Source organism: Haliaeetus albicilla, chromosome 3 (genome assembly GCF_947461875.1).
Source record: "Haliaeetus albicilla chromosome 3, bHalAlb1.1, whole genome shotgun sequence".
NCBI lineage: Eukaryota > Metazoa > Chordata > Aves > Accipitriformes > Accipitridae > Haliaeetus > Haliaeetus albicilla.
Window position 1 is genome coordinate 76,959,121 of NC_091485.1, and position 19,682 is coordinate 76,978,802.

The 19,682-nt window shown below is 64.2% G+C and overlaps 3 protein-coding genes across 4 annotated transcripts in view; 2 read left to right on the forward strand and 1 right to left on the reverse strand.

Moving 5' to 3' along the window:
- The window catches only part of BOP1 (BOP1 ribosomal biogenesis factor), a 67,245-nt gene that overhangs the window by 41,655 nt on the left and 5,908 nt on the right, over nucleotides 1-19,682 (forward strand). For both annotated transcript variants that reach the window (XM_069780274.1, XM_069780273.1), the window contains exons 4-6: nucleotides 18,923-19,077; nucleotides 19,329-19,446; nucleotides 19,534-19,635. In XM_069780274.1, the coding sequence (XP_069636375.1) occupies nucleotides 18,923-19,077; nucleotides 19,329-19,446; nucleotides 19,534-19,635 (375 nt within the window). The remainder of the gene's footprint in view (nucleotides 1-18,922; nucleotides 19,078-19,328; nucleotides 19,447-19,533; nucleotides 19,636-19,682) is intronic.
- On the reverse strand, nucleotides 1,199-11,518 carry SCX (scleraxis bHLH transcription factor). Its single transcript, XM_069780297.1, has 2 exons — nucleotides 10,723-11,518; nucleotides 1,199-2,596 (listed from the first exon to the last, which is right to left on the reverse strand). The coding sequence occupies exons 1-2, from the start codon at nucleotides 11,239-11,241 to the stop codon at nucleotides 2,558-2,560; spliced, it is 558 nt and encodes a 185-aa protein (XP_069636398.1). The 5' UTR covers nucleotides 11,242-11,518; the 3' UTR covers nucleotides 1,199-2,557.
- Nucleotides 2,611-8,641, forward strand: OPRPN (opiorphin prepropeptide). The gene has a single exon (XM_069780291.1). The coding sequence runs from the start codon at nucleotides 2,660-2,662 to the stop codon at nucleotides 3,695-3,697; it is 1,038 nt and encodes a 345-aa protein (XP_069636392.1). The 5' UTR covers nucleotides 2,611-2,659; the 3' UTR covers nucleotides 3,698-8,641.

Here is a 19,682-nt window from a genome sequence, read left to right on the forward strand (position 1 = left end):
AAAGCAGAGCGCTTCCAAATCCTTACGTGAAACCCTTGCGCCCGGCCAGGCTCCCTGCGAGCGAAGCACCGGACGTGTCAAACCAGCAGCGCCGCGCTCCAGCCGCTCGGGGCCTCTGAACCATTCGGCGTGAAGCAAATGGCCTCTTCCCGCTCCGTTAACGCCGGGGGAGCGAGGCGAAGCCGTGCTGCTGCTCGCCTGCCCTGGCACCGGCTGCCTCTGATGTTCCTGCATCCCAGGGCCGTGCGGAGCGGCGAGGGAACCCTCCCGCAGCTCCCGGCCGGGGAGCTAGCACGCCTCGTGGCTGGCAGGACAGCCGATGCCTGCGCTGAGCCCAGCTGGGGGACGTCGTCCCACCCCAGCCGGTGGCCGAGGTCCGTTTTTCCCAACCTCCGCTATACTGGTGTGTTTGGAAGGAGGAGCTGTGGACACGGCCGTGCCTGGCCAGCCCGCTGGCTTCCCAGTGCGGAGCATCCCTGAGTCCTGTTGCTCCCCTCTTGCAGACCATGGCCCCCAGCCCATCCGAGACCCACCCGCAGCCTGCGTAATTCATCCCAGGCAAATCGCAAAAGCCTTTGGTTTTGGTTATCTTTGGGGAATGCCTGCGACCAGCATGGAGCAGCCTTGGGGCCCAGGGCACTGGGGTCTCTGGGGCTCGTGGCGGTTCCCTTCTTTGAGAGACGATGTCCCACGGATATCTGGGGACAAGGCACAGGGGTTCCCGGGGGCTCGGGACACCGGCTGACACCTGTTTGACCTTCCCATCTTGTCTCAGCTCCCCCGGGCAGTGGCTGTCTCCGTGCTGTGCCGAGCACGGAGATGCTTCACAGCACATTTTAGCCATCGAGGCTGGGTCCCTCTGCGCAGCGGGTCCCTCGCCAGCGCTGGCAAGGGATCTGCTGGCTCCCGGCGTACTGTGGGCTCTTCTCCACGCTTGCGAGGAGGAGCGCTGGCTGTGCCCTCCTTCCCCCTGCCGCAGCACGTGGAGCCCACTGCCCCGATGCCCTCCGCTGCCTCCTCTTCTTTCCTCTCCGACCCTTTCTCACCGCGTCCTCCCTCAGCCCTCCTGCACGCATGCGCTGCCCAGCTGGGCGAGTGCCCTTGGGTATCCCCTGGGGAGCCCCCCACTCTTGGTGCCGGAGCAACCCGGGTCCCTTTTGCAGCCCGCGTCCCGCAGAGGAGGTCTGGGTACCGCTGGTGGGGCGTTTCTGGCGTGCTGGCGTCTCTGGCAGAGCTCAGAGCCGCGGCCCACCGGGGCCACACGTGTCAGCGGCCGTTCAGCACCGGAGCTCACCCCCGTCGGGCTCCCGAACCGAGGAGGGGCTGGCAGCCCTGCTGGCAGCCGAGCAGCCCCTCGCCTGCTGCTCGAGGCGGCCGGGGCTCGACCTTTACTCCGTCTCACGCTTTTTATAACCTCGGGACGCGGTTTTGGTGACATAAGAAGGAGCATTTCATTGCCCTGCGGCCAGAGGCCGGTGAAATTTCGGAGCGAGCGCTGCCTGGAGGAGTGCCGGCAAGCGCTGCGATGCCGTGGCGTATGTGTGTAATTTATTTCCCCAGGAAACTCGGCTCAGCTGCAGCATCTGGTTTTCACCGAGTCCCTGCTTTTTACCTGGTCCTCCAGCTGGGTTTGAGCGTGGCACATGGGGGTCGGTGCTCGCCCCGGGCCACCCTGCGGGAAGGGTTCCCCCCCCTCCCGGACCCTGCGCTGGGGCTCAGTCCCGAGGGTAGGGGGGCTTTGCCCAGCGCCGGGGGAGCGGACCTCGAGCCGTGGCTCAATCGCTTGCCGACTGGCCGGTGTTTAAAGCAGCGCGAGTGAGGGCGAAACCAGAGGTTTCTTGCGCGAGGGGTGTCGCGGGCTCTGGAAGGAAAGAAGCTCCCGCCGTGAGTCTGAACCATATTCATTTTTAATTATACAAATTGCTCAGGCTTTATATTATCATATCAATGACATGAAACACCAGCATGTATTGATTAAACTCAACAAATGCAGCACCCCAGGACTCAGGGGACGGAGTGGCTCAAAGCTGGAAGGGAACGGGGAGAGCAGGGTGTTTCCGTAAGCGGTTTCACCAGCGCTGCTCAAGTCAGACCTGCGATGGGGCACGTCCGAGCGCCAGCTCTCCCCCCGGGAGCCGCCGTGCGTGGCATCCGCAGAGACTGGGGCAGGGACTCCCCTTCCAAGGAGCCCCCCGGAGCAGGTCCCCTGCCCCTTCGGCTCGCCGGGCAGCGGCTGCGTCGCCTGCGCCGTGGCGGAGCGTCCCTGCGCGGCGAGAGCGTTCCTCCGAGCCGCCGCGCGCGGTCCTGCAAAGTCCTGCCGCCCCCGCGTCCGCGGTCGCCTCCCGTCTGCGGTCACCCCTCCGAGCCGGGAGGACGCCTGGCCTCTCCCGAGGCGTGTGTCCGGGTCAGGGTAAGGTCCTCCGGGGTGACGCCGTGCAGCTCTCCCCAGCAGCAGGGTGAAGGCAGGAGTGTCCGTGGCTGTGGTTTTGTGTGTGTGGCTTTTCCATCCTTCCTCCTTCTGCTCCTCCTTGTTGTCCTTCCTGAAAACTACGATCATCTAGCTCCGAATCGCCGTCTTCCTGTCTCGGTCTTTACTCTGCAGAGAAGAAGGAGAAGGCCAAGTTAAAAAAACACACCTGGGGCTGGGAGTTTTGCCAGCATGCCGGCTCCAGCCCAGGAGCCTCTCGCTCCTCCCCGCGCCGGTGCTTGGCAGGAGAGTCCTGCGGCAGCTCCGCTCCGACAGCTCTCAGGAGCCGCGGGGCAGCTTTCCCGAGGCGTCGTTGTCATCCCTCCGTGTCTCTCTGGGGGTCCGGAGCGGTCAGTGGGAGTGGGAGCTGCGTCTGCCCCAAAGCCCTGCTCCTGCAGGTGCCTGCCCTGGCCCTGCCGGGGGACTCCCCTCGCTGCCTGCCCTCTGCCACCCGCGCTCCTCCCCAGGACACTTGGCACGTCCACCCCACTGTGCCGTGCCCCCCACGTGTCCTCCTTTGCGGTCACTCATCCAACCGCCTGCCTCCCGAGCCCTCTCCCCAGTCAGAGACCCTCTACACTGACCAAACTGCCGATAACAGCGCCCGGTTCGGGGCTCTCTGATCCCTCTCCTGCAGCCCGAGTTCCTGCGGTCAGGACCTCTGTGCGCTCTGCTGAAACCTTGAAAACACGAATCCATCCCTCTCCATCTGGTCGCCATCCGCGGCTTGCAGGAAACCTTCCCGTGCCATCGCAAGGTCCTCTCGGCCAGCCCCTCGGTGACAGCCAGGCTGCGAATCGGGCTTTGCTCCCCGGGCACCAGAAAAGCCCCCCCACCACCATCATTGCCACCACTACCACCGTCACTACCACCACCACCAGCACCATCGCTGCCACCACTAACACCATCACCACCATCACCGCCACCACTAACACCATCACCACCACCGCTAACACCATCACCAGCACCACTGCCACCACCACCAGCACCATCACTGCCACAACCACCAGCACCGCCACAACCACCAGCACCGCCACCACCAGCACCACCATCACTAATACCACCGCCAGCAGCACCGCCGTTACCACCAGCACCACCACGGCCCCAGCCAGGTGTGCGCAGGCAGAGCCGGTGCTTCTCGTTTCCAGTTTGATGGGATTCGTGGCCCAGCTGGGGTCGGACGGGGTTGGGTGCAGGTCTGTCCGCCCCGGGGACCCAGGTGCTGGGTGACGTTTCCACCTCTCCTCTGCTGGCCCGTGGCTTGCCAGCGTGGCCCGGCCGAGGCCACGTCCCTGGGCTGGTCCGCAGGGCTTGCGGCGGTGCAGCCTCCCCCACGGCTGCACGTGCGGCCCCTGCTCTGACTCTTCCTTTGTTACCGGGGGTGGGGAGGGGAGGGGAAGGGGAGTTCAGCTCAGAAATGGTAAAATTAAATTTCCCAGATGTTCAGGCCCCAGGAGTTCTTGTGCTGTCTGGAGAGGAAATGGGGATTCGGAAAATCCCGCCTCATATTTTTTCCCCTATCACCTTGCCTTTCCGCTGCCATTAAGTGCAGCAGGAACAGTAAATTACAGGGCTGCGGAGCCGTCCCATCTTGTAGATACTGTGGGGGGGAGCGGGGGGACGGCGCTGGGGCGAGGCGCTGAGCTCCTGGGCTCTGCCCGTGGCTCCGGGCGGCTCGCCGTCCGCTCGTGGCTCTGTGCTCGCAGAAGGATTTCGGGGGTGCGCACGGAGCCCTCCGCTCTCCGGCACCGTCGCTGTCCCTCCAGCCCAGCACTCCCCGCTGACGTGCCGCCTCGTGCCCAAATTATGGCTCTTTTCGCACCAAACCCGCAGGCGGGTCCAGGCTCCGGTCCTCGCTGGCTAACGCCAAGCCCTGGCCGTCCCGTAGGCTTGGTGGCAGGGTGACCCAGCTCTGGGTCATGGCAGAAGGGACCTGGAGAGCGCTGGGGGGGAAGGCCGTTGTGATGAGGACACTGAGCTCCCCAGTTCTCTGTGCTGCGCCTGGGGTGAGGGCAGGGGGGCTCGGCTTGGTGGGGGCTGAGCCCTGGGGCTGCCCTGGGGTACCCTGACCCACACCTGCGCTGGAGCCCGGAGCGGGATGGCTCTGGGTGCCCTGCAGCTCCAGTCGCCTCCGCAGAGCCGTCAGGGCACGGCACTGCCAGCCACAGTGGAGCGAGGGCGGCTTTCCCCGCGCTCGGCGCAGAGCCCCCGGTGCGCGGCTGGGCTCAGCCCGTCCTGCGCTTGCCCTCGGCTGCGTCCAGCGTGGCACTCCGCGCCGCGGGAGAGGTGGCTGCCAGCAGTTTTGCTACGACGGCAATCGAACCCGGGGGGTGCAGGCAAGCGGCGGGTGACGGGATCAGCTGGTTCTGCCCAAATCCATCCACCCCGCTCCTCCTCTTGCCACTCCTCCCCGCCGCTCTTACCCCTGACGCAGGCTGCGGGTTCCTCACTTCGTGTTGAATCACAAGCCCGCTCGGTCGAGGCTGCCCTCAAAAACCTTTGCCAGCGTTCTCCCTCCCGAGGGATGAAGCGTGAACGGCCAGCGGCTGAGCTCTCCTGTGCCTACGGCGGGGGCCGTCGGTGGCGGTTCAGCCGGATCCAGCATGCCAGCGCTGCCTTCCCGAACTCGGCCACTGCCCACCTTGTCCCCTCCTGCTCGGTGCGGTGACACCGGCTGCGCTGGCGGAGCTCCTCCCCAGCCCCAAGCCCCACAGGTCCCTGCAGGGCAGGCTAACCCCCACCCAGCCCCCTGCCCTCCTGCATGGCCACCTCGCTCCTTCCCAAGGGTCCTGTCCTAGCCACAGGAAAATCTCCCATCCTCTCATTGCTCTGCTCCAGCCCTACGCCCTGGTGCATTTACCTCTGCTGAGAACCCCTCTCCGTTCCCTTTCCATGGGACCAGAGGTGGTTTGGGAGATGCTCTGGAAAAAATTGCTGTGGGGCTCCTGCCACGCTTGCCCCATGTGTGGCCAGGGCAGGAGTCCTTCAGGAGCTGGGGGTCTGCACGCCCATCACCTTCCTCCCTCTCCTCCACATACCTATTCCTCTGGAGGAGCTTACATCCTCGGGGGAACGGCGAGGCATGGACCAGCCTGCGGCACCCGGGTCTTCCCTCCCTGCCTGCCTGCTCTGCCCTCTGGGGTGGCAGTGGGACCTGGAGCCGCTCCAGCCCCTTGCACAAAGCTGGCGGTCACCGACCTCCCCTGCCCGCACCTCTCCGGTTCCTCGGCACGGGACGCACGACGGATACCCCTCCGTACCTTCCCTCGGCTCTCCGAGCAGCGCCTGCCCCACGAAGGGGGCCTGGTTTTACAACCTTGCCGTGTCCCAGGTTTGGCTGCTCCTTTCTAACACGTCACCTGGCTGGCGGTGCCGCTGCGGCTGACAACACGCTGTCTTCTCTGTCTAGAAGACGGAGCGGCCGATGCTGGACACTCGTCCCTCGTCGCTTTAACTGGTGAGCAATCCTGGCACTGACTGCTCGGGGTGACCCACGCGCCTCTGCCCCTGCGTCTCGTGTCCCCGAGCCCGCTTGCCCCTCGGCCCTTTACAGCTCTACACGACGCCGGCAGTGGGGACGAGCGCTTTGTGAGGGCTGTTGGCACACAGAGGACGCGGCGAGGGTCCTCAGCCCCGGAGCAGTTTCAAGCAAGAGGCCTTGCTTGGATTTGGACTTTTTGGCATTTGATCAAGCCCAGTCCGCCCCCCAGCACAGGCAGTCCGTGAGCTGCCCCGAGCTGTGGCTGTTCCCAGCAGCTCTCCCAGCCGATTTGGTTACTGGAGGAGAAATGCCCTGGTCTTTCCCCCCGTCAGCACTATGTGTTCTGGTGGGCACGACGGCACAGGCAATGGCCGCAAAGAAAAACCTGGAGAAGCACAAGCCCCTCCATGGGCTGGCAGCGATGGGGTGTCCGGCCCCCTCTCCCAGCGCTCGCTTATGGGAATGGCACGATCCTGCTCCCTAGCAATGCTGAGGACCATCCTGACCATCACTGCTGCTCGCCCACACGTTGTCCTGCAGCGCCTGTGGCAAGTGCGACATTCCTACCAGTATGGTGTCCACCTCCCTCCTGCATATATCCTGACTGGGGCATTGTCCAAGGCCTTGTCCCCATGCAGGTTTTTAACCTTTTGATTAGATCTGGAGGAACTGGCAGCCCCTTTAGCCGAGCTCAGCCTTTCTCCGGCGGGCAGCAGACACCTACACATGAGTCATTTTTAAAGAAGGATCTTTCCAGGGACGTGGTGTTGGTTTCAGCCCGATACGGGAAAGTCCCTGGGATAAGGCGGCGTCGGGACGCCTGGGTGCAAGGCAAGGCTGAGTCACGCAGCACGAATCTGGGCAAGCCCCTTTGCCCGCCGGGGTCCCGCTCGGCCAGCAAAAGTGGGACAAGGCGAAAGATCAGCTAGGAAGGGTTGGCAGAAACTTTGCTGCCTACTCAGCTGTCCCTTGGGGTGCCCACCGCAGCCGGCAACCCCAAACGTCCCACCCGAGCTCCGTCCTGGGACCTCTCTCACTAGAGAGAGCCTCTGCACAGCCGCTCATGCCTTCCATCCCGTTTCTCCCCTCCCTGCAGCGGGTCCTGCTCACAGCGACCGCAGATGCTCACCCGCAACTTCCCTGGTGCTCCTGCCTTCCCAGCCAGGGTGCCCGGGGACGAGGTGGCATCTGGCCTTCACCCACGCTGTCTCCTGGGGTTTCAGTGCCATCTCCTGCCTCTCTAGAGCGTGTCGGGCTTTTAACGAAGGGAGCCGTGGCATCGGCTTCCCCTTCGGAATCACGGGTTGGGCGCAGCCTTCCACGGCTTGGGATGGAGACGGTGTGCCTGGCACGGACAGAGGCTGCAGAAGGGCTGGGAGCCGGGCAGGCATGGCGCGTCTTGGGTTTTTTGGGAAGGAGGAGGTTTTAGAGAGCCGGCCGCAGCAGGCGCCTGCAGGCAGGGGTATGGTACCTCCTGGCGCGGGCTGGCCGGCTCTCGGGGTGGGGAACTGCGCGGCACGTCTGGCACAAAATGGACGGGCAGAACTGGTGACGGAGGGGCACACGGTGCAGGGGCTCGCTTGGAGGCTCCGTGAAGGAGATCCCTCATGAGGTCACCCTTTCTTTGGCAAAGCCTAGAAAGCCGGAGACAGACAGAATCACGCACCGCAAGGTCGCATTGGTTGAAATGACCATTACCTGTAAGCAAAAAGCCATGGCGAAAAAGCAGACCTTTCTGACGGGGATGGATGGGCTGTTTTGACCTGAGCACCCAGCGGTGCAAGACAGTTTGTATTCTGATAGGATCAAGCTGCTCCCCTCTAAGCTCAGCATGGAGCAAAGCTCTGTGTGTGTGTTTGGGAGAGGAGAAGTGGCTCTGCCTCCTTCCCTCGTGGGACGGGTAAGTGGGAAGAGGGCGTCCGAGGAGCTGCGTGCTGTCGCTTGCTGGGCTCCCGAGCCTGGAAGCGCTGGGGCGAAGGGCTGGAGCTGCCACGCGCGTTGGCGCTGGGTCAGCTTTGGTGCTCGGTGAGGTGAGCGGTCTCGCACGGAGCTGGCTTCTCCTGAACGGGAGGGTGGCCATCTGGCTGTCCAGAGCCAAGGCAGGGTCCCTTCCACCCGACGTCAAACGGGCTGTGAGATCCCAGCTGCGCTGTGTTTGCAACTCCAGAGGAGATTGCTTTCATTTCCTCACCATTTGTCAAAATACCTTCCTGATAAAAGATGGTTTATTTTATTCCTTTAACACACAATAAAACCTATCGAGTTGTTATCTGGCCGTAAAATCTCAAGCACAGACCAAGTGCGCTGCTCAGGCACTGTCTGTTTGGTCCCCTCTTCCCAGCATGAACCCGAACTAGCTTATTTCTCAGCCAAACCAAAGTATCTCGTCCCCTTTGACAGCTGCTGAGGGTCTAATCTCGGGGAGGCTTATCCAGAAAAGCTGCAGGAAGGGAGGTGGCCCGTCTTGGCCCAGGACTCCTGCACTGCTTATCCTTTCCATGCGCCTTGGCACTGAGCTGCCTGTCCTGGGGTTTGGTCCCACACAGGAGCCTGTGCCAGGAACTGATGCAAAAGTGGCAATGGGAATTTATCGGAATTGATGCAAAAGTAGCGATGGGTATTTATCGGAATTGATGCAAAAGTGGCGATGGGTATTTATAAGAATTGATGCAAAAGCGGTGATGGGAATTTATCGGAATTGATGCAAAAGTGGCAACACCAGCAAAAAGAGAGGGAGAATGCTGGATCTTTGAAGCTGTTAGAGGAGGTCTCCGAATAGGCTGGTAACTGGAAGGCAGAAGAGTTTTCCAGTTCAGCCCTGTAGGAGCTTCCCCACCTGCAGCTTCTGTTTTCAAACTGGGGTGGTACTGGCTGGAGCAGTTTGCTGGTGCACGAGGGCACTTTGCAGCCGGTGGTCTGCATCCCTCACCCACTGAGAAGAGTTTGACACTTGTGCTCCTGAAAGCCAGGGACAGGGCAGGCACTTGGTCTCCGCTGCCCAAGCGGAAAGAGCTCCACGTATCCGTCTTTGATGACCTAAGGTTTAGCAGTGCAAATCCCAGCAGATGCAAAGGCTCCTGACGTTGTTCCCTCCTGCCTCCTGCTCCCAGCTCTGTCTCCTTCTCTAGTGAATTGGAAAGGACGTGCAAGGGGGATTAACAGGGTTTGGGGTTTTCCTGCTCTGGAATACTCAAGCTGTCAGAGTTTGCTCGTGACTGGTTTTACCGCCACTGCTTCATGCTTAATGAGCCTTGAATCCTTAACAAAGACTTCTCCCTCTTCAGGGCATTACTCATTGGGGTTAAACGGGTTCAAACGGTGGAGCGTGCATGCACGGCTCCGGCTGCCACCCCGACGCCTCTGCGTCCGCTCCCCTTGCGCTCCCCTTTACCCCTACCCTGCCCGAGACCATCTGCGCCGTGAGGGCGACCAACAGGATTTTAAAACCCAGCCACAGCCTTCTTGAGCAAGGCTCCATGCTCTGGACAGCCACCTCCTCCCAGTGCCCCCGCTCCCCCGCGGCTCTGTGCGTGCGTGGCAAGACCTGTGCCATACGTCAGGAGAGCCCTGAGAAAGGCTGCAGCCCTGCAACCGTGCCGCTGCGCCCTGCATGGCACCCCCAGCAGCTTGAGGGGGGCTTTGATTTCACTGCACCGCCGGAGAGCGTCTGCAGGGACAGGCAAACGTGCAAACGGCCCCCGGAGCCTCGGCAGAGCTGCTGCTGAAGTTGGATTTTTACAGTCTAGCTGCCGGGCTCGTGTCCTGCTCCACCTGCCCCCTTGCCCTCCCTGGGCAGTGGCGTCAATCCCACCGGAGCTGTGGGCCTGCGTGGCAGGCGTTGGCCAGTGCCGGTGCCAGGCGTTGGCCAGTGCCGGTGCCAGGCGTTGGCCAGTGCCGGTGCCGGTGCGAGGCAGGCACAGAGCGGTGCTGCCTGCTGGGACACCGGGAGGAGAGCGTTCCCCTAAAGACACGGGGTCGAGAGCCAGGAGGGGGGAACACCGGGTGAACTGGGCTGGCCGGGACGTTACGGCTCCTGCTGGGTGGTAAGAGACCCGCTGGTGCCTTTGGCAAGCTGGGACAGCCGTCCCGCTTCCCGAATGCTCGTGGGGCAGAGCTGCTGGTCCCCGCGATCCTCCGGGACGCTTGAGGGGCTCCTACGTGCTGTGGTGTCGGCCTCGGCTTCCCCCCCCAAATCCCTGTCCCGGCACAGCTCCTCAGGACACCAGGCCCATGGCTGGGTGCGCAGAGCCGGCTCTGCCGATCGCTCTCACCTCGCCGTTTGCTGGCTGCACTCTGCCGGAGGCGAGATGCAGACTCTTTCCAGACTCTTTACTTTCCCCGCGCCTCTGATTCCCAGCTCCTAAAATCCATTTCTCACCCTCGTAGGGTTTCCCCTTCTCCCGTCCCTTTGCCTTTCAGTGAACGCATGCGAGATTTGGAGGCAGCTGCTGGGGGCTTTGGGCAGCAAATCTGGACGTGCTAAAGGGAAGCGCCGTGTTTTCCACGCCTGGGTTTTGGGCTCGCCGGCGGGGTCTGGCGCGCTCTCCGGCTCGTGTTGACGCAGCTCCCACCGGAGCTGCTTCGGCTCTCCCGGCCGTCCCATCTCCCCCTCGGCTCGCACCGACGGCAGCAGAGCCGCAGCCAGCGTCCCGGCGCTCCCAAACCCCCTCCTCACACGATCGTGGCCGGGGACACCTGGGGGTCCCCCGACTGTGGCCGGCGCGGCCCCCTTCCAGCCGAAAGCCCCGCGGGGACGGCGCGAGCGGCCACTTACCAGCTTCCTCTGGTTGCTGAGGCAGAAAGTGCAGATCTGTTTGGGCTGGGAGTTCTCGGTGTCGCGGGCGGGGGGGCTGCCGCCGCCGTGGTGGTAGAAGGCAGGGGTGGTGTGGCAGGGCTGCCCGTCCCCGCACGCCTCCCCCACCAGCAGCACGTTCCCCAGGTGGGAGATGTAGCTGGAGGCCAGTCTCAAGGTCTCGATCTTGGAGAGCTTTCTGTCGGCCGGCTCGGTGGGGATGAGCGTGCGGAGGGCGGTGAAGGCGGTGTTGACGCTGTTGGTGCGGTCACGCTCCCGCGCGTTGGCCGTGTGACGCTGCCGGGGCTCCCTGTTGATCCGGTTGGGTTTCTTGCCGCTCCTGCGCTTGCCGGCCTTGATGCCGTAGCCGTCGGCGTCCAAGTGGTAGGGCTTCTCGTCCGAGCCGGAGCTCTCGCTGCCGTTCTCCTCGTCCTCGGACAACATGCTGATCTCGGGGTACAGGTACCGGCTGGGGGCCGAGCGCAGCATGGCAAAGGACATGTTGGGCGGCGAGGGGACGCCGGGGAAAGCCGCCTGGGGACCGCCGCCTTCTAGCCGACCTCCTCCTGCTGCGGGCGGCCTCAGCTCCAGGCGCTCATGCTGCTTCCTCGGCTGGGGTCCGGGGAGCCCCGCTTCGGCTCGCCCTCCCCGGGGCGAGCTCCGGCTGGGAGGTGTCGCGGCTGGGGGTCCCCCTCCCCGGCTCCCCGCCGGTTCTCTCTGTGCAGAAGGGGTTAAGGGCTGCTCGCAGGCAGGGCTGCCTCTTTCCTCTCCCCACACATGTGCATCTTAAGACGCCGAGTGTGGCAGGAGCGGAGTTTTATAGCGGCGGCGATGGTCAGCCAGGCCCCTCCTCCGGCTCCTGCTCCGGCTCTGGATGTGGGAGCCCAACAGGCTCACGCCTACCTGAGCTCACCCTCCATCCCCACTGGGGACTTAACCCTTCAGGGCTCGGCCGGGGGTCCTGCCCGTGGCCTGGAGTGGGGAAGGGGCTGGCGAGGACACGGGGGCGAAGCACTTGCTGCCGTTCGTCTGCCAGCTGCGGGCTTCGGCTGCCAACCCGGCACATGGCGGGCACACGGGGACTCCCGCGGCATCCCGGCCCGTCACCTGGGTGGGCACCGGCAGCGGGGTCCGTGGGGGCTCCCAAAGGACCCCGCAGGCCGGGGTGGGAGGGAGGGTCCCCCAACCCCACGCCTGTGGGGTTCACGGGCAGCTTGCGCCTGGGACAGAGTTGGGGACGGGGCTGCGTCACCCCCCCAGGCCGGGGCTGGGAAGACAGGCTCCTGCTCAGGATTAGTCCCCGCACGGAGAGCCCCCGAGAGCGCTCCCTCCCCTTCCCGCAGCATGACCAAATCCATCCTACTGCTGCTGCTGCTGCTGCTGCTAATGGGGCAGAGAGGCAGGAATTAACCCTTGAGGAGCTGCCCGCCAGCACGCCTCCGCCGAAGCTCCTGCCTGGTTGCACGCCTGCTGCTTTAATTTGCTTTAATTTCCTCCCCAGGTATCAAGAACGGCATTTGTGTCTCTGTCAGCCTGATAGGCGTGTGCGGGTGCGGACCCCGCTCCTGTCCCCATAACCTGTCCCCATAACCTAACCCGTCCCCGTAACCTGTCCCCGTAACCGCGCCGGCCTTGCTGAGCCTGCAGAAACCAGCACCTGCTGGCAGGGTCGACTTTGGAAGCTGCCCCAAATTACCCCCGGCTCCCCTTCCCGCACCAGCTCATCGTGCCCACACAGGCACGTCCAGCAGAGTCCTCTGGGGACAGAGGGCTTGGGGGGGTTGAGCAGGGGTCCCCATGGACCCCCAGCAGCTGCCGCTTCAGCGGGGCAGTCCTGACTCTCTGTGCCCAGACCCGGGACCGAAGGAAACCAAGGCATTTCTGTGTTCTGCAAGTGAGCTTAAGAGGCTCGTGGAGAGAGCCCTGCGCCCCAGCCCTGGCTTTGCTCTGCAAAACTCTTGGCTCGGTGGCAGCCCCAGGCAGGCAGGCTCAGTGCAGCCCCAGGGCTGCTTGATTTCATGGCATCAGTCCTGGGCCTGGAGCCACGGAGGTGCTGCAAGGACGTTCCGGAGCTTGCCGGCCCAGCCGGTCCCTTGCTGCAGAGGCAGAGAGCAGGCAGGGAGCTTCGTCCCCGGTGAAGGCCATCAGCCTCCTCCTCTGTGGCCAGGCACGTGGGAATCCCCATAGCACCCTGGGTCACAGAGCTGTCCCTAAGGGCTGGGACCCCACAACCAGGATGGGTCCAGGGAACCGAGCGCCGGAGCAGGCAGGGAATCGCCTCAGCTCTGGGCTGCCTTACCCTGGCCCCGTAACCTCGTCAAATAGGAGTTGGGACAGTGGGAGCGTGCCGCCTTCAGCTGCACGCTCTGCCTTCGCACGAGGAGAGCATCGGTGCCTGGAGAAGGCCGGCTCTTCCCCCAATCCCAGGTACATCTCCCAGCCCGGCAGAGCTCCTGCCTCCCAGCCCTGCTCGGTGGACCCCCAGGGCAGCGGCATCCCCTCGCAGGGCGACTGCAAACACGCAGCCTGGCGGGGGGCTGCAAGGGGGTCCGCAGGGCTGAGCCCCACGGACTGCTCTCCCCTTGCCAGCGGGAGGGACACCGGCTGCTTTTGGTGACGGCGGGGACTGGCAATCCCCAACAGCGGCAGCTCCGGCCCTGCCTGCACGCAGCCCCCGGGGGCAGCCGGGTAAGACCCCCGTGCTCCGCTGGTAAAGCTGCGTCACGGCCTTCGATCGCGCTTAGTTTGTGTGGTGCGTCGATAAGGAGCGTTTTAGCTTGGCCAGAAATGGCAACTGCCATTTGCTGTGAAGTCTCGGGTTTCTCTCCGTTTCGACGGTGCGCAGAGCATCCCCCCGAGCGCGGTCCCCAGCAGGAGCTCCGCATGGGGTGTTGTCACTCCGAGCCAGTGTTTTGCACCTTTGCAGTGTGCTACCACAGTTAATCAACAGTCTCAGCAGCTTCTGAAATCCAAGCCACTGTCATCTCCTTCCACAGTGCTGGGCGCTCACCATGTGTGCTTTGGAAACCCAGGCTCCTGTAGGCATCTGCTTTCGTTTAGCTCCGCTAATGATCTTGCTTTTCTCTAGCACCTTCTATCCAAGTGCAATCCCCAGGCACTTTCCCTGCGCTGTCCTTCCTGGTGGGAAGCACGTCCGTCTCCCTGCGGCCCAGCTCCTCTGGCTCTGGACCGGGATGCAGAGCGGTCCTGTCTGCAGGTGACGCTCAGCCCTGGGTCAGGCCAGAGCACCAGACCTGGCACTGACTCAGAAAGCACCGCTCTTAAATAAGCAGAGGCATTTGGCGCTGGAGATCGCAGCGTCCCGACCCCTGGCTTTGTGGCTCTCCTGGCTTCCCAGAGACCTGCCATGATGTCCCGCTTTGGGCATCGTCTTCCCAGTCCTGGCAGGTCAGCAGAGCCTGGTGTAGGCGCCTTCTCCCAGGGAGGCTGCGGAGCCACGGCCGAGGAGTCTGAAATTCCCCGTTGCGATCCATCCTCTGCCACGGCTTTATTACCTGGAAGCTTGGCCTGGCTGCCTGCAATGACGCCACGGCTCCGCTGCAGGGGAGGTGCTGCCTGCGGTGGCTGCCTGCCTCGTCCCGCTCCCTGGACCGAGGCGCTGGGCCGTGGTGCAGCTGGGCTTTCGTGGTCCCCCCCTTTGAAACCTGCCTCTCCCCGTCTTCGGGACCTGCCCCCCCCAGCTAACAGCCCTGCAGAGCGTGGGGTGCTTGGGGTGCCTTTCCCGCAGGCACCTTGACCCCAGGCTCTGCGGAGCTTCCCTCCCCGCAGAGGGTGCCCGGTGCTCGTGCCGGACCCCTCGAGGACCCCGCTCCTATGGGAAGGGGTGCTGGGGTTGCAGAGCCCTCTCCAGCACTGCTGGACTCTTGACTGTGGTCACCTCGGGGCGGGGGGGCACGTGAGGCGTCCTCCTGCCGCCGACCCGGGATCCCCAGCACCCCACCAAGTACCCAGGCACGCCGCTGTGGTCTCTGGGATGGGGGGGGACGGGAGGGTTGAGCTTGCCCCGTCCCCTTTCTCCTCCACGTGGACCGGATATTTTCAAGAGAAGAATCTTTCCTACGAGGCTCTCCAGCTGCCAGGAATGTGCGTCTAGGAATGCCCAGGGCCCATCCAAGAACAACTTCCAGACGTGAGGCTGAGTGACGGCAGTCCCTCGCTCCGGGGCTCCAGACTCCCCCGCGCTCGCTTGGAGGACGCAGCTCGCCGGAGGCGATGTGTTAACGACACGGGAGGCAGCCGTGCAGCCCAAGTGGGTGGGTGGGAGGCGAGCGGAGGGGAAGGAGGGGGCCCGTGGCTACTGGGCTGCTTCCACACCGTTAAGAAACTCTGTCTGGGAGGAATTTGCTCCTTTCTCCTCACTGTGGGGCTGTCGGGGGGACGTGGATCCCACTGCTGGGGATTGGCCCTGGGCGGGGGGGAAGCTGCAGCCCAGCCATCCTCCCGTGTTGGCCCCAGGCATGTACATCCCTCCGGGATTTTGTCAGGGCCGAGACCCCGGTCCTGACCTACCCAACGGCACTGTCAGTGCTTTGGAGTTTGCTCCCTGCCCCAGAACAACCAGAGCTGGGGACACCTCGTCGGGGTCTCCCAGTGTCCTCCCCAGCAGTCACTGGGATGTCTGTGCCAGGCACATTAAGCACCGGGGACCGGACAAGCGCGTGGCGCATCCTGCCGGCGCTGAGCCCGTCCTTGCCAGGCTGTGCCGGTGCTGCGTGGACCACCTCCTGCGTCGGGGTCTGGGCTGGGGCGGCCGGGGTGTGCTCCCGCCTGGCCAGCACGGGACCCTGGGGCTCGTGTTTGAGGAGAAAACATTCCAGGCCTGCTGGGATCCTGTCTGTGCTCCTGGCAAGAGCTTCGCCCAGGGATTCCTGCGTCAAGTCCACAGCTCCTGGCGAAGCCGAGCTGGCCTTCGGGAAGAGACGCCCAGTCTGGGCTTCCAAGCTCCAGGCAAGGCAGCACTCTCTGCGCAGCAGCCTGGGGTGTTAAAAATACTTGCTTGTCTCTACGCTGACTGTGTCTCTACAGCTGAAGGCTGCGGCTAGCCCGGCTCTGCCACGCCATGGCTCGAGAGCTGGCCCTGCTCAAGTCTTTCCCTGTGCAAGTGGATCGTGTGTTCATTAAGGTGAAGACAACATCACACGGGGAGAAAGGGCAGAGAAGGCAAAGCTGCTCCCATCCCTTGACCACAGAGCCCGGAGAAACAGTTGGCGTCCCTGTCCCCACCTCATCACCCGGGCATCCGCGCTGCCGATCCTCTAGTGCCTTCTCGCCCTCTGCCCCGCCGCCGTCACTGCCCAGCCTGTCATCGCATCCCCGCCTGCATCCCCGGAGGTGAAGCAGAGCGGCTCCGGCATCGCCGCCGGCGTCGGCAGGATTGCTGCATCCCCTCCCCTGCTTCTCCCCAGAGGCTCCGCGCCACCCGAACTCCTGCCCTGCCGGAGGCCTCGCTTCTCCGGCCTCGGGACCCCCCGTGACCGAGCGAGCCACGCAGCGGTGCGAGCGCATGAGCGCGCTGCTCCAGGAGCAAGTACTTCTGCTAGAAACACAGCGGGGTGCAGCCGGACGGACGCTGCCTGGCCAGCGTGCCTGGGAGCGTCGGTGTCGCGCTCGGTGCTGAGAACAGGAGCCTGCACCGAGTGTCGGCTGTCACTGACCCCGTCACCGTTCCCTCGTCCGACGGGGCTGCTGTGAGCTCAAGGAGTGGAGGGTCCCGGCGCCTGTGGGGCTACTGCCTCTGCCCAGCAGCCCCTCGGGGAGCTGGCGGCTGCTGCCCCGTTGCTCTTTGTAGTAATCTCCTGCCCGGGTGAGGCAGCAGCTCCAGCCCCGGCAGACACGGCGGCTGCGAGCTCCTGGAGCTCCTGCTTGGCCGAGAGCTGGCACCACCGCAGAGGTGTCGTGGCTGCCTGCAGCCTGGAGAGCTGCAGGCATTGGGCATCTCCTGGGGCCGTGCTGGGGCATCCCAGAGCAGCCTGTGCCGGGCTCCCGGAGGTGTCTCGGATAATGGCTTTCCTGCTGCCGGCCATGGGGTGAGGCTTCCAGAGCTGACAGCCCTGTGTCTGTCCATCTGCACGAGCCTTAGCTGAGCTCTCCCAGCTCTGTCCCAGGAGGTCCTGGAATTCCCTGGGGTCTCGGCCATGCCCCAGCAGCCCGCAGCCTCCAGCCAAGCGCAGCGGCAGCATCCCTGGACCAGGCCAGCCCCTTGCTGATGCCGAGGGGAAAATTCCTGCCCAGATCCCCGCGGGGGCTGCGCACATCCTGCGCTGACGTCTGCTTGGAGAGTGATGGATGGGTCCGGCTTGGCCCCTGGGGCTCTCGCCCGGCTCTGCCTTCCCGGGGCTCCAGGCACCTTTCCGTGGGAGGCTCCGCGCCGTTTGCAAGTGTTTATGGGGACCAGATGGTGCCGCGGGGCGAGGGTGACCCCTGACTGCGGGGTGTACAGGGCACAGGTCGCCTTCACACCTTCGTCCCTCTGTGGCTGTAATTGGGGACGGGGTCTCCTCATTCTGCAATGTGAGGGCAGCTGGGAGAGGCCGGAGGGCCCTCGCTCCCCACTCCTGCCCGACCCTGCCAGCCCCGAGGGGCAGGATACAGCCGGGGCGGGCGAGGAGCAGGGGCTGGTGCTGGGGGCCAAGGCAGGACCACCCGCCCGGCGTCTGCCTTTCCCCCCGCCGGCGGGTCGCATCCTGCCCTCGCATGGCGGCAGGGGCTCCGTCCCCAAGTAACGCCGAGGGTTTGCTGTCAGTGGCAAGGAGTTTGGAGGTCTGCGTTGCCCACGGAAGCGCCTGATTGCCACCGGGACTGCCTCAGTGTTTTGGTGACTTGCCATGGCCGCAAGCGCTTCTGCTGCTGAGCATGAGAGCTTTCGCTACTGGGTTTCAATCGCCCACCTTTCCCTTTGCCAAACGTCCCCTCGCTCCAGTCCGGTGGGGGTACAGAGCGAAATCTCCCCGTCCACCCCCTCCCCGCCTGTGGGCTTGGCATCAGACCCCAGCTGGAGCCATCCCCGGTGCCCAGATGAGCTCTTCGGGGACTCTTGGTCTTTGCTGCTCCTCTCCGAGCCCTGTGCTGGGGCAGCAGGTCCCGCCGGGGAGCCGGAGCCCCCCTCAGGGGCTGGTTCCCTTCGCCAGCCTCTCGTGAAGGGAAGCGGAGCAGCTCTGGCGTTTCCTCCATCTCCCCCAGCCTCCGTCGGTCCACGGGCCGCAGGAGGTCAGGGACAGCTCACCTCCGCAGCGTGTCCCCACGCGAGCTGCTGGTGGGGACCAGGGCAGCCGTCTCTCATGCTCCCTGCCAGCATCATCAGGGACAGGAGACGCAGAGCCCGGCGGCATTTCCAAAACGTGCCTGTGGTGCCAGCTGGCCCGTTTCACCAGCGCACCGTGATGCCAGGGGCTGCTGCTGCCCCAGAGCCATGGGACTCGTGGCCACACGCAGACCCCGGTGGCCGTGGAACCAAGGGAAGGGACGAAGCCACCGGTGCCTTGCGGGCAGCTGCCTGCTCCCGGTACGGGCAGCCAAAAAAGGCAGCAGCCGGCCGGGCGCGAGCGTCCGTGTGCAGGGGGAGGGAGCAGGCCTGGCAGCTGGCGATCGGAAAATGTGAGGCGCACTCCTGCCTGCGGGATGGATGCAGGAATGCGCTCAGCCGCGGTGCTGCTGACCGACTGCCCGCAGCCCCCTGCCCGCGTGCTCCGGCAGGCAGCCGAAGCCCAGCTGCAGCCGACGCCGTGCACCAGCATTTCACCGTTCATCGAGCCATTTAAAGGTTTTTTAAACCCTTCCTGCTGCAGTAAATGAGCCCCAGGCGCTGCTTACCTTGACGCTTGCATCCTCTGCCCCGAGCACAGAGGAAGGGGCCGTACGTCCCCTAAGAAGCGCAGCCCGTGGTCGTGCAGGGCACTGGCGTTGGAGGTCCGACCCCACTCAGCTCACTGCAGCTTTGGGGTTCGGTCATTGCCCTCCCAGCCTCCACCATCCCGGTGCACCCATCTCCAGCCCTGTGCCACCCTGGCCGCTGGCAGCGTGTGTGCCTGGGCAGGGGGATGGACATCACACAGCTTTCCTACCCCCTCTCTCCTTTTTTACCACCTCCCCCCGACACCCAGGGGTGCATCTGCTTGAAACGGTGTCCCCTGCCCTCACACCACTTCCCTCCGCTCCCCTCCAGGACATTCGCAACACGGTGGGCAACATCCCCATGGAGTGGTACCAGGACTTCCCGCACATCGGCTACAACCTGGAGGGCAAGAAGATCTACAAGCCCATCCGGAACAAGGACGAGCTGGACATGTTCCTGGAGAAGATGGAGAACCCTGACTACTGGTGAGCGGGGAGGGGAGGGCCGCCTCGGTGCACAGCGTGAAGTGTGTGTCCGTCCACATCAGGGCTTGAAACACCCTGACTCCCTGGAGCCTGGGGCTGTAGAGCATAAGCTGGAGAGCTCAAGGTCTCCCGTTGTGACTCCTTGTGTGTGGCTTTGGGAGCTCAGGGCTTCATGGTCATGGGGCTCGTACCATCGTCAGGGATGGACGCTGCCATCCAGCCCTAACCCTGCCTTGTTCGGTTCCCTGCAGGCGAACGGTCCAGGACAAGATGACGGGTGCAGACATAAAGCTGACAGACGAGCAGGTGGACCTGGTGCATCGGCTCCAGAAAGGGCAGTTTGGGGATGTCCACTTCAATCCCTACGAGGTAGGGTCATGGCACACCCTCTGCGCTTGCTCCGAGTGCTGGGTTGCCCCAGGACGGGCAGGGTGACTCGGGTCTGTGTCTCTGCAGCCGGCTGTTGACTTCTTCACCCACGAGGTCATGATCCACCCGGTGACGAATCGCCCAGCGGACAAGCGGAGCTTCATCCCTTCCCTCATCGAGAAGGAGAAGGTGAGAGGTCTGACAGCACCTTGGGCGAGCTGGGAGCACAAAGCCGA